At 30.5% G+C, this 14187-nt stretch overlaps 1 protein-coding gene across 3 annotated transcripts in view; it reads right to left on the reverse strand.

Moving 5' to 3' along the window:
* Nucleotides 1-1696: 1696 nt before the first annotated feature.
* LOC121127571 (BICD family-like cargo adapter 1) overlaps nucleotides 1697-14187 on the reverse strand; it is a 65019-nt gene continuing 52528 nt past the window's right edge. The window contains exons 1-7 of one of the 3 annotated variants that reach the window (XM_071892539.1): nucleotides 5965-6009; nucleotides 4151-4483; nucleotides 3677-3823; nucleotides 3431-3606; nucleotides 3281-3371; nucleotides 2818-3225; nucleotides 1697-2746 (exon numbers count right to left, since the gene is read on the reverse strand). In XM_071892539.1, coding sequence (XP_071748640.1) covers nucleotides 2327-2746; nucleotides 2818-3225; nucleotides 3281-3371; nucleotides 3431-3606; nucleotides 3677-3823; nucleotides 4151-4441 — 1533 coding nt within the window. In that variant the 5' untranslated portion in view covers nucleotides 4442-4483; nucleotides 5965-6009 and the 3' untranslated portion in view covers nucleotides 1697-2326. Of the gene's footprint in view, nucleotides 2747-2817; nucleotides 3226-3280; nucleotides 3372-3430; nucleotides 3607-3676; nucleotides 3824-4150; nucleotides 4484-4628; nucleotides 5254-5964; nucleotides 6010-14187 lie in introns of those variants that run through there. The other 2 variants (XM_071892540.1, XM_040722986.2) reach the window with 2 other exon arrangements.

The raw sequence follows: 14187 nt of genomic DNA on the forward strand, positions 1-14187 counted from the left end.
AGAGGCTCTACTCAAAGTGTACATATATATTACGTGGATAACACTTTATTTTGTAGATAGTGATTACGGAAGACATACAAAGAGTGATGCATGTGTATTTCAAACGTACTTATCTACAGTGTGAAGTAAAATTGTGGTCTTTTCCATAACCAACAAATAGGGTACACTTTTCACATCCATATTTCTATATTATATTAAGACATGTTATACAATGAGTAATCAAAAACTTATGAGAATCACTTTACCCCTAACAGTAGAATACAAGTAAGTTTATATTTTAAAGTATCATAAAATATATTTGTGATATTAAGTTAAAGAAGTATGGGTAAAATAAAATAAATAAAAAAACAATAAACTATTACAAAAATATTAATTAAATTTTTTTATTTCTGTAATACACAGATAATCAAACAAATTAATAAAGACAAATGATATGAAATTAAAGTTATTCATATTATATATTACAAATGGATTCAACAAATTATTAGCGACAAATGTAAATTATATACAGCAAAACGTGGGATGTTAATAAATGTTTATTTTCCCATTACTTTCAAAAGGTATAGTAATTATTTTTGATTTTGGGTTTCGCCGTCCTTTTTACATAACAAACTAAATTAATCATTTAGTCATTTTGTTATGTATTTTCTGTAGGGATTTGTTTTAAATAGATTCATCATAAACGAGCAACAAGCAAAAAGTCAATATGCTGGAATTGATGGGATGAAGATTATGGACATTGTTAAGTTTTCTAGGAGCCTGGTTTTTAAGTTAGCCAAGATGAAAAAAGTGAAGAAACCCTCCCAAAGATGTTGGAAAGTGGAGGGCATAGTTTAAAGAGGGATACGAAGTTCTTGTTAAGTTTGGAGAGGAATATAAAAGAGGATCCCACTAAGTCGATAAATTGCCTCGCCAACGAATTCTTTGTAGCACCTAGGAACATAAGGAGTGATATAAAGCACAACTTCATATGATTTTCTTTCACAAGGATCCCAAACCACCTTCATACCGAGGGCATGAAAGCCAGGAGGCTCGAGAGGTGCAAGAAAATCGTCACATGGATCAAGGCAAATGTGTCAATTATAAAAATTTTCTCCGATTAGAAACTTTTCACAGTTGATCAATTCTACAAACAGCGGAACGACTGCTGGATTTCGGAAACAAAAGATGACGTCCAAAGAGTTTACCACACCAAATATCCATCCCAAAAAATGGTTGTCGGCGTTGTGGCCTCTGATGGAAAGAATATGTCTCCCTTTTTTTCAAGGTTGGACAGAAAATCGGTCAGGAGACCACTATAAGTTGCTTAAGTACACTATTTTGCCATGGCTGAAGACTAACTATCCGCAGGGTAAATACATGTGGACTAGTTTTAGTTTTAAGGAAAGTGTAAGGTTGAGCAGGATTCCCAAAACGCCCCTGATGCTTTGCTTTCAGCACATCTCTCATTTTACATTATCACGCAACCATTCATTCGAAAAGACACTATATTCACTGGGTTTTTAGATAATTTTTTCAAACTTACTGAATAACTGTTGGAAATTTTTCGCAGAAGAGCTAATTTTAATTTTAACAATCAACGTTTAGACCACTGATAACGAGAAAAACAAGTAGAAAAATATAGATATTTTTGTGCTATTGAAGTAACGCCTTGGTGAAGTAGGGAACTATAAGAATTATTATAATTTTCCGGACATTATTGTAAATATACTAAATTAAATTTCATTTATTTATGTAGCCATACAAATAAATTCATGATAATTACATTATATTTTTAGACAATTAAATAAAAATCAATTCCAGGTCATTCTTAAGGTTCAAACATTTTTAAAATTTAACAGTGGATAAAATACATTGTATGAATAAACACATTTACAGGAAAACAATTTAAAGCAAATAACACGCTATTTACTAAGTATCACAGCCATTTAAAAAACAAAAAAATAGGAGAAAATGTTGTCAATTTAAATAAAATATTGAGTTTATTCGAACTCCTTTAATTAATTTTAAATATTAAACCATATAATAAATCGGCAAATGTCATTCTCTAAGTAAAGTACAATTGTTAAACATTATTTGTATTAGTAATATTATTTTAAAGCCAGGGAGGAAGTCTTCTGTTGTCCTTTCTTTTAGTGTAAAATTAGGTTTTTAGGATGAAGACAAATCACATTTCTATATATATATAATATAAAAGATACATATTTATATCACAAAATAGAGTTACTCGCTATAAGTATACACCTCTTTCCTTGACTAAGATCCTTCATATGAATTAGAATTAAAGCCACAGTAAAGCTTAATTTCAGTCAATTTATTTTCATTGTCATCGATTGAAAAACTTAAGTAGTTTTGAGGATGTGGAAAGGCTATTATTGTTGTTATGTGTAAAATTTTGAGGATTTACTGATGAACGATGCCCCTGATTTTTGAGTTCATTCTGTAGTTTTTCTTTCAACTGTTCATCTAATAAGCACTCCATATCACTTTGCCATTCCTCTAGCCTCTGAGATATTTCTATTTTTTGCTGAATGGCTTCCATAAGTTGAGAATTGATTTGCATCAAGTTAATTCTTTCTTTAGCTAGTGATACTTCAGCCTCATTCTTCTTTTTAACAGCATCATCCCTCACTTCCCATGCTTGTTTGATTAATTGATCCTTACTTAGGTGAACTGAGCTCATATCATTCTTTAAATTTGTTGTCTCTTCTTCAGCAGAGAGTAATTTAAGTTCTGCCAACGTCAACTAAAGAAATTAAAATGTAAGTAGAATTTGAAAATGAATGAATTAGTAAATGTACGAGTTAAAATACAAACCTGATTCTGAAGGGAATTAATATCCTGTTTCTTCATTTTTAATTCCAGATCCAAAGACTCAATGTCACGCTTAGTCTTTTCTTCAAGCTCCTCGACCTTATGAATCTCAATCTCCATCTCTTTATTGGTTTTCTTAGAGCCTTCAACACTTTCGTCTTGAGAATGTGAGAGTAGATCTCGAATAACTAAAGAATTAAGCTCGGCAACAGCAGTTTCCAAAAAGCCTGTTTCATAGTTTGAATCTGTGCTCGAATCTTCACTGTAGGTAAGATTCTCCAATGAAGACTGTCTTTTAAAGTGAGTGTTGTTGTTTTTGTCGTTTTTATTACAATAGCAGTGCCCACTCTCACGGATTTGTCCACATAGGGTTTTGATTTGCTTGTAGGCTGAGATCAATTCTTCTCTTAACTATAAACATAAGGATACATAGAAACTTGTAAAAAGAGAGCCCTAACATACAAACCTGTCTATGGTAATCATCTTGGCTTACGTCGGAAGAATTCAATGTCATGTCATCGTCTTCAGAGGAATGTTCTTGTATTTGAGTAGAAGACCTAGAGAGGATTTCAATGTGTAATTCAGTAGAGTCAAACTACAAAAATTAGTTATATACTTTTTGTTCAGCGTTTCAGACTCTGTGGAAGAGATTTCCATGATCTCATTCATAATCGACATATTTGCTGAAGATCCTCCAGAAGATATATAAGAACGATTTAAACATTCCAAGCGCTCCATTAAATTTTGATTATTTGCAGTTAGTTCGTTAATATCTCTTTGACTATTCCGTATCTAAAGTAGAGTTATATGTCCGTGTATATAATAAATAACATGATTCATTTTTTAAAGTATTTATCCTTACCAGGTTATGTTGCTCTCTTGTTTGTCTTTCCATGTAGAGAACTTTAGAAGTGGATTCTTCAAGAGTTTGGGACATAGATTCTCTTTCTCTAAACAGATGTGCTATCTGTTTCTCTAATTCGTCTTTTCTTCGAGTAACCAACTCAATCTACAATTGTAACAAAGGTAAAAATATGTGTTTTGCTTTTTACTTATGAATGTCGATGTGAGTAGGTAGCTGCTACTAGCTAGTATGTTACAAATGAGCGCTGCGCCGGTAGGCCATGCATTAAATTGATGTAAATAAAAAAATCTTAATACATATATTTTAACCACTACCAAGAACCGGTTGACAAATAAAAACTTCGTGGAAGTTCACATAGATTAAAACAAAAATCCTTGAGAATAATCATTGGACAATGTAATCGATTGGTAATTATTAATTATCTGTGTGTATATATCTACTATGCAATGCAATGATCCAGCATGGATTTACCTCATTTTTAAGAGACTCTAAATACACGACATTATCTCTCATCGTCAGTCTTTTATCATGAAATTGAGACTTCAAGGAATTGAGTTGATTCTCCAAATCCTCTTGCCGCTGCGAAGAGAGCTGAAGCTCCATGTTCAAGCGTTGATTTTGCTCTTTTAACTGATTGATGAGCTCTGTTTTCTCACGCTCCTCTGATTTGTGATGTCCTTCGACTTCCTCAAGACTTCTTTTATAATTGACTAAATCAGATTGAAGTTCCAACATCCTTTGCTCATATTCATCCTCCATCATCTCAATTTGACGTTTGAGTCGATATTTCTCTTGCTCCAAATGCTGAAATGTAAATAGTATCCAATTTAAGTAAATGAATTATAGAGATAATTCATGTATAAAAATAAGCATATATTATATACATATTATGTAGTTAGGAGGGGTGGAGTTCATTCGATTTTAAGAGGAAATATTATGATGATAATACTCTATCTGAGATCCTGGCATATATTTATGTATCTACATATTATAGATATTGATTAAAGCCCATTTTATGTTCCCCTAATGTTAAGGGATTATCTGTTCTTTTATATAAAGTCCATTTATAGAAATGATTGAATCAATATAGATAATACCATGAATTGGTTTAATAATATATAACCATGTATTTTTAAGAAAGATAAAAGTTTCGTGATAGAATAGGTGAAGTAAAAACTAAAAATCCATTATTGTTCCACTTGATGTCTCTAGTAATGTGTATAAGTGCGATCGATTTACGCTAGATCGCTTTAGAAAGATAAGATTTTGTACCAAAAAACTTTTTAGACAGGTTAGTGATTGTTTGACTTAATATTATTTAAGGGGTTTTTCGAAAATGGATACCATCAAAGAGAAAATTTACAGTTTTTCTTGGAACAATGTGAAATGTGAGTTGTGTTTAAGGTTATGATACTATTAACCAATCATGGGTGATTATGGTTCCGTCGATTTCGTTCCCGTAATTTTGATGTCAAAGATACACTACACTTTGGAAGGCCACTAGTCAAAAAAGTTGAAAAAATAATGGAAATCGTCGAGTTCAACCATCATGTTCATGCATTGTTTTGATTGTCAAGGAGGTAATCATACAAGGAAAAATAATAACAAAATGGATGTCCATTTACTACATTTAAAAAATGCTAATAGCCATAATGATAATATTAACTACTTTTATCATCTTCAATTTTTCTAATTTTCTGTTTAAGTATCATCTGTTAGATTTGGAACAAATCCAAAAAAACGTATTATATATTATGTGATGGGATCAAAAAGGGATAAATTTATTAAAAGGCTAGCCTCGGATAATCCCAGTCTTTCTATCTTTCATTTCTGACACTACAGTATTACCTTGGATAGCAAATATTACAATCTGGCTTCAAAGGAGACCACATGAATATTTTACGTAGATGTTGGCGTTCTAAACAAACTTAAGTGAGTTTACTTGATCTCAATGCAATATATATTTTCACTAAATTGGAAAACCCCGTTGAAAATACACCCTAATCAAGTATCTTGTCATCTGGGGTCTTACTGTATATCATATAAAACATGGGAGAAAGGATCAGCTAACATGTTATTACAATAGTTATAATTAATACATCAAATGATATATATTTTTAGTATTATGATTAATGCCAGATGTCCCTTATTTTTTTATTATTATTATATATATATTTTTTTTTTTTTTTGCAATAGTTTCACCTGACCAAATAAATAAATAATTGTAAATGAAAGGACACAAATAGTAAAAATATATTAAATTATGGAGCTAAAGGATGAAATACCTTATTAGTTTAAGTTGTTTTCTTGTCAGTGTTACTCTCTTAGTCTGAATAAAGGATATTTTAGGTTCTATGCATATTATATACATACAATATTATATTCTTCTACGATATTCAATTACAAGCAATTGCAAATATTTGAATTAAGGATTTACTTAATATTATAAAAAAAAAAATCATAATAATAACGACGGATTGGCATCCTCCAAAATGATGCATACGAATCAAAATTGCACTGATTCAAGGTTATTTGAACAAATAGTGACTAGTGCAGCAAACTTCACGAAGAATAAAGTTAAAGCTGTATTTTAGTAGTAGATCAGGGGCCTCCGCAGGGAGCAGAGAGGGGCTGTAGTTCCCCCTCCAAAAAAATAATTTTGATTTTTACTAGAATATTTTTTTTGTCAGTATCAAATTTTTTTTACACATAAATAGGGGTAATTTTTTTTTTTTTTTTTTTGAAGATTTATTTTCTTTAAAACAGGTCATTTGGACAAGCTATGCAGCGCAGCAAAAAATTAAATATTCTAAATTTATTCCAAAAAATTGAATAAACTTTTTTGCAAAAAATTAATTATTTGAATTTTTTTTTCAAAAAAATTAAATATTTAAAATTAGAAAAAATTCATTTTTTTTAATAGCTTTGGATATTTGAATTTTTATTTTTTGTGAATATCGATAAATTTTTGTGATTTTTTTCAAAAAATTAAATCTTTGTAATTAAATTTTTTTCTGATAATTCTTGTGAATTGCTAAGGATTTATGATTTTTTTTTAACTTAATTTTTTGATTACTTTTTCAAAAAATTACAAAAATCAAGCTCCACCCAAAATATAATTCTGCTGACGTTCCTGCAGATGTTATTTTTTTGCAGTGTTCCCCCTTATAAGAGCTCTGAACGTTGATTGATTTCATTTGTTAATTAGCTGTGAACATTTACTAACAATCATTGATTAATATTCCAAAGTTGGCTTAGTATCATATAATTATCATTGTTCGAGAATTTTTTTTTGCATAAACAAGGTGTGGCCCCTTATTTTTCATGATGTTGGATTGCAATATGAAACAGGGTAAAAATGCCGAGAAAATACGGAGTTTAGTAAAGGTTATTTTAGTATAGAGGACTGCAGACCCAGATCCTGCTCTTAAATAGAAGAGTACAGACTCTGTGCTTTTAAGAATATGAAGTATGTGGCGTGTTAATACCCAAAAAAAAGCTTGAACTATTTTTGTTACAATAGCGTGTGGATTAAATTTGTCTAATTCGAACAATTATCTTCAATTTATAAAAGCAAGTTATTATTATTCCCCCTTTGGAAGCGCCACAAATTGCACTTAAAGTAACCAAAATTGATTATTATTAATAAAAGAATGAAAAGTTGATATATTTCATTTGAAAGGCCATATCGGAGCCAATATATGTTTCATTAATCAAATAAAGGCTATCAACTATAGATAAAGTTCTTGGACTTCCAAGGGCATCCAATAAACTCGAAAAAAAGCATACAATGAACTCAAATGTCTCAGTGAAAGATAGGGGTGTATGTATATATGAATTTTGTTCAAGATTCTTTTTTTCTTGACGCACCACATATTTAAAATTTTGCAATATATTTGAAATATTATGGATCATATGGAATATGTTTATAATATACATCATAAAGCACTAAATACAGTGTATCCGGTGTCTCCTTTTCATGCATTCCGACATCCATACAGACTAGTTCTTTCCTTTATTAATAGAGATTTAAAATATAGGTATATACAAACTTAATAGAAATACAAGGTTATACCATAACATTTTTCCGACTGATGCTTGACTTCCACCACGCTTTTTAATAGTGACGTCATAGAGAATAACTGTTACTAAGAGTTGCTATATATCGCCCTCCTTGTCTGTTACTATTGGAGTACTGCTGTTATTCTCCATGACGTCAAAATATGTCTGTCTTGCCTAGCACTCGGTACAACGCATCAAATTGAAAATTCTAGCTAGCCCGATTACATGATGGTTACCTTGTATTTCTATTAACAATGGGTATATGTTACTCGCATAAAGTGTGCTGTGAAAATTCTTCTCAGCTTGTATCATGCCTTACGGATAATATGTATATTCTTTAGTTTGCTCATAGCATAATCAAAGGATTTCAAAATGAAATCCATTCACATAAATCTAACAGTTTAAACAATTCCTACGCAATATGTTCGACACATACACCCTATAAGAAACCTATATTTATATATGAAATGGTCTGTTTATATGAGCCACAAACCCACACAACCATTTTAAATTTTTTTTCCATGCCATAGACCTATATTTTATTTTATAATACATATCCAACAATATTTCGAAATATGATGTTGCAGCAATGAAAAAATATATCTTGAGAATTCGTCTGTCGATGTGCATTATGAGAGAAATTTATCCTTTGTTAAGTTAATATTTAATGATGATAATTTTACCTGTCTTTCAAATATTATACATTACTGCATATATAGTCATAAAAAGAAAGAGTAATTTTATCTAATAACTAACTAAATAAAAGAAAACGATTTAAAAGTTTTATTTTAATCGATTATGAACTTATGTCTAACTCTTTAAAAAGTCAAAAGATTCCATAAAACTTAAATTATTATTTTTTCAAAATTGAGATGAATATCAGGATTAAAATAAAAAAGAATCTTAGTTGAATAATTAAAATATTTCCACGTATAACCCACATATACAAATATATATACAGGGTGGAGATTTTAAATTCGGAACAAGTTATGACCTCAATATCTTGGCAATCCTTTATCAGAAAATGCTCACCAAATTCAGCCTACAAGACTATGTAAGATAGAATACAAAATCCTTGAGATGTCCTCCAAATACAAACGCCCTGGGTCCATTGGTGTGTGCCACCAAAGCTCCCCTAATCAAATATTTACGGGTACATTGTTTAAGTTTGCAACACGTCATACTTTCTCTTGATATCTCAAAATTGGAGACAACAAATGCGGCTACTTAAAATGCTAATATCGCAATCTTTTAATATTAAGGAAATTACTTTGCAAGACGAAGAATATTTTATTGGAGGAGAGGGGTTTCAAATTTTTGAAGATATTCGAGATAGTACCTTGAAGGATCATGAAAGTAAATGGAAGGTCGCTGGATATGAGCCCTTTGGACTACTACATATATGTGGGTTGTCTTGGAGAGAGAGGCCAATTAATGTGTACATAACATTTTTGACTCTTTGTAGACCTCCATTCTCGAGGCACTGACCAACATGGACAAAGAGTTCCTCATATAAGCCTGTGACAAGCTTAAGGACAGGTCAGGTTAGGGCTGTGGTTGAAGCTGGAGGGTTTGGTTAGAGTGATCAATTTCACTATAATGGTATATTTATTTATAATAAGTATATTTTGGAGAATAAATTCTACAATTTTAAAATCCTCACCCAGTATAAATACACATTCTACGTCTAGGTTAAGAATTTTTTATGTTAACTTATTATAAACATAGGTGCATAAATAACTTCAATTCATTGTTGAAAATAAGAGAAAGTTTTTATCTATTATAATTTAACTAATTGTTAATAATATTCCACGAAATTCTAATTTTCCCCAACACACACGCCATAGCATAATTAATTCTACATGTTACTATGGAATCTATGATCTTCTGACATTTCCAACGAAAAGCAATTAATTCTAATAATTTTAGATATATACCTGTCATGTTGACATAATCAATATTTTCCCTCCTATTTAAGCAAGGAAGGTTATTTGTAAAAAAAAACACGCAACATTTCACTTTTTCAAAGTTCACGCAACCTTTATAAAAATATAATCATATTTTGCGCAGGGATCAACTCACGAAATATCGCATATTTATATGTATATAAAGCAGTGAAAAAGTCCTACTTCAAGGTAAACTAAATCAGTATTTTTAAGCATATTTAATACATACACCCATTGGCTATGGTATGATTGATTGTATTTATCACTATAAATGTTGTTCTAGCCCCCTCACAGAGTTGAATAATGTATTATTGAGATGAAATATCTTGAGGATGTAAAAAATGGATTGAATAAATGATGATCTCTCTGCTTGACTAATAATAACTATGTATATGCAGTAATTTTAAATATTATTCTATATATACATAGATATCCATTTCATTTTTTCTTCTGTTCAATAAAAGGAAAACTTTAATTCAATGCCTTTTCATTAAAAATAATATCGTTTTAACCAATGAAATTTGATTGTTTTTAAATCTAATGGATCTTTCTCATTGGTTTACATTTTAGAATTAAGATAATCACATGATTTCTTCAATGCATCGTTATTTTTATTGCATCACGAAACCTTCCTCTGAAAAGAAAGATAAAAACGGACCAAATTAAGTTAACAATTAGCCAATTCGTCCAAACTTTGAAACAATTAATTAACTATTATTTGGAATTTTTCACTACTTGAAAGAAGCCAATTCTAATTCAAGCAATCAATGTTTAGAACACTAATTAGTAGTAAAAAAAGCAGAAACATCGATAGTTGACAACAAATACTCTTTTTATTTTTGTCATTGTGTGGATGCTATCCCATATCACTCGCTGTTCCTCTTTAATATCTTACAATCTTTCCATCAAAAAGAAACAGAAATAATTGGCCCAAATTCGATTGTTCGTTTTCAATTTTTTTTATTCAGTAATTTTTGAAAATTATACAAAGCAATACAAGAACTTATTTAAGATCATCCTAACAACATTCAGAAGGCTGATAAAGGGAAAAGAGGCAAAATTAACCAAATATAGTGTTAATGCGATTAATCACAATATTATCTATAATATTTCTTTCAACCTTTCATCCAAAATATAAGCCAATTACGTCAATCTTCTCAATTTTTTTTAAATAATGAAATTGCTCATAAAACTATCGGGGTACTCGGCCGTGATGCACTCATACTGGATCTGAATAAGTTCAAAGTTTGTTCTAATTGTATCGGGGGAGGGGGGTACATTAAAATCTGAACAATTACTTGATTTAAATTCATATTAAAACATTGACAATTACTTACAAAAAAAACTAACTTGACCTCTCTAGCTTAGCTTATGTACACGTTGAGAAAATGACACTTGAACGTAATCGACAAATTTCCGTTCGCACACTCTAGGAAGTTGGGTGTCTCCAGCACCACTGTCTACGCCGTCAACAAGTCCAAAACATTGGAGAAGAAGAAGGACTGTTTTAAAAAGGGCAAACTGTACACGGAGGAGTTAAAAAATTAGCCCAGGCGAATCCCCTCAAGTCCATTGTGGCCCATGCAAGACCTTTCGCCACCGTATGGAAGCCATCATTGCCTCTAAGGGCAGGTACATTAATGTTTAAGAGAGCTTAGGCATACATCTATTTATATATATTATATTGTTAATTAATAAATTATATCTTGTTGAATTTTTAAATTCAATGTGTCAGATTTGAATGGACCACTCGGAAGTGCACGACTCTGTGCTACTGATCGAAAAAAATACCAAAATTGAATTATGCATCGTAAAATTTTATTTGTCCATATATGAAAGATATGTCTAATATTATTCTTAAAAGATGAGCTTTACTTAATTTATAAAATCGTTTTTAAACATATCAGTATGTACCTGCGTGTCTATAACGAAAACAATTAATACAAAAGGTTTAAATGCTGTCATTATCTACTTATATTACCTCCAAAAGGTTACCGGAGAAACAACACATAAAAAGCTTAAATTATTTTTTTATCTTTGCTTAATCTAACCACACAGCAATCATTTTAAAATGTGAGTTATTTTACATATCGTAAAAATACTGTATGTAGAAAAATACTGAGACCTACCTCTAAGTAGTCATTAAATACTTATAATTGATCAAGATGATTTCGTACATAGAAAATTTTATTTTATAATATTTTTGCTATAACAATGCACATTAATTATGAATTTGACCACCATCAGCCTCAATAACAGCCTACAACCGCCTCCGTAACCCTGTGCACACATTGGCAACTTATTGATATTTCATAATCTTCCACTGCTGGGTCACAGAGGTCTTCAGGGCATCAATATTCAAGTGACGGACATTGCAGGCCTTCTTCTCAATTTCCTGTCTGATTATACATATTTTTTTATATAAACAAATTTTTATTAAAAATAAAAGAATCCAAAAATTGAGGGGACAAATAATGTTTGGAAAGAGAGCAACTTAACTCTCATGACGTTTTTTCAGATCTGTTGCAAGGAACCAGGAAAGGAAGGAAACAAACACAAATTCTACTTTCTATATAGCAAGGACATAAAAGCTGTAATTACCCTAATATCAGTCCTCAATTCTACTCTGAGTCTAACAAAAACTTACTCTTATATTTCCCTTGCAAATACCCAATGTTAATCTCTGTCTTGCATGAGTGCACGTACTAATTATTACATTATACTTTATTACATGAGATGAAAATCGCGTGTATAATAGACATGTTAAAAAAGTCAACTTGGAAACCCTGACAATTTGAAGAATGTCTCGCAGGAAATCAGCTACTGTGATAAGGGAGGAGGGCAGAAGGAAATAAACTAGGACATTGACAAGAATGAATCCGATATCCACCCCAATTCTACTCTGAGTCTAATAAGGACTTAGAATTATAACTCTGCAAGAAATCCTTAACCTTACTTTCTGCCTTTTATAAGCATGCACAGATGTTTCATTAGGTTTGTAATATAATTGAATGTAGTAGGATGGGAAGTTTACTCAGTCAAGGAATTAAATAGTAATGACAACTGCTAAGGAAAGTTAAATTCAGATTACCATTTGCAAATACACATGATATACATCACTGTTAATTATTGATCGTAAATGAATTGAGTTTTAATTTTCAATAATTTTAAAAGACCATAAAAAATCCAAAAAAGTGTATCACCATGTTTAAATCGGAAACTTTTCAGGCCACACTCTAGCGAATACAATACGAAACACTTAGCCATAGAGAGTAAAAGGATTTAATCTGGAAACACCTTTTTATTATTTTACAATTATTAAAAAAAATAGTTCCCCTATAATAGCCAAAATTAACTATTGATTATAATCATAGTGTGAGATTTCATGGGCCTTAAATATGAATGGATGTTAAATACTGTTATTTAAAATGAAGTGTTGTTTGTTTTTTTTACTTCATTTCGTAGTATACATACTTAAGTATATACTTACATACAAATATTATGTTATATGTAGGAGTATGTATATACTATATACCTAAGTCCTAGAAGTTAATATCATATATGAAATTTGAGATGTAATGTTTATGATCCCCTTCTCTCTTCTCGTACGTACAAGTATACATTTTAAAGCAAAAATAAAAATTTGTGATGCAAAAGACTTGATGCTAAAACATCTTCTACGTATTAGATGTTAGGACAAGAGTCCCAAATCTTTTTGGTTTGGGTCCCAAATGCAAATAAATTGATCTCAAAAGGCCGTCCAGCAAAATCATTGCAAAATGACAAAAAACTAACAATAAATCTAAACTTTTCATTTGTATTAGTCGCTGATACTGTTTAATTATTAGACCAAAGAAGAAAATAAATCATCTATAAAAATCTTTGTTTTTAAAATTTTAATTTTTTTCAATACATTTTAAACAACCTATGTAAAGGAATTTTAAAAAAACCGTTTTACTCTGTTAAATATTCATTAGAACGTTAAGTAAAATTGATACCAGTGGTAGTAACAATGTAGAAAAACCTTTGATCACAGGTTTGTGGAACTTTAAAACACTGTCTTTTAAACATACGATAAACACTTTGAACAAATGATTGAGTTCCACAGCAATATATTTTATCAGTTCTCCCCGCAGCTGTTATATTTTCACTACGCAGAGTTACATAATATCGTCGAATATTGTATTCTTTAAACATCAGAGATTGCTACTGGCATAGCAAGCACGCGGGTTTTTTATTCACCTTTGTGAACATATAATTAGATATAAATTTGTCTCGAAAAAATTGATACTCTGTGTCCACTTTTATCCTTCTTGATACAGACATTTAACTGATGAAGTTAAGAGGGCCAATAAAAATTAATAATGCTAAAAAATACTGTAATACGAACACCCACTGGTGTTAGTTCCACCACAGTGTTACTTTTAATTTGTCTACGAGTACGAAAACACTGTGTCCCAAGAGGACCATATAGGAATAACAGATTTTAAAGAAAATTAT

Source organism: Lepeophtheirus salmonis, chromosome 13 (genome assembly GCF_016086655.4).
Source record: "Lepeophtheirus salmonis chromosome 13, UVic_Lsal_1.4, whole genome shotgun sequence".
Taxonomy (NCBI): Eukaryota; Metazoa; Arthropoda; class Copepoda; order Siphonostomatoida; family Caligidae; genus Lepeophtheirus; species Lepeophtheirus salmonis.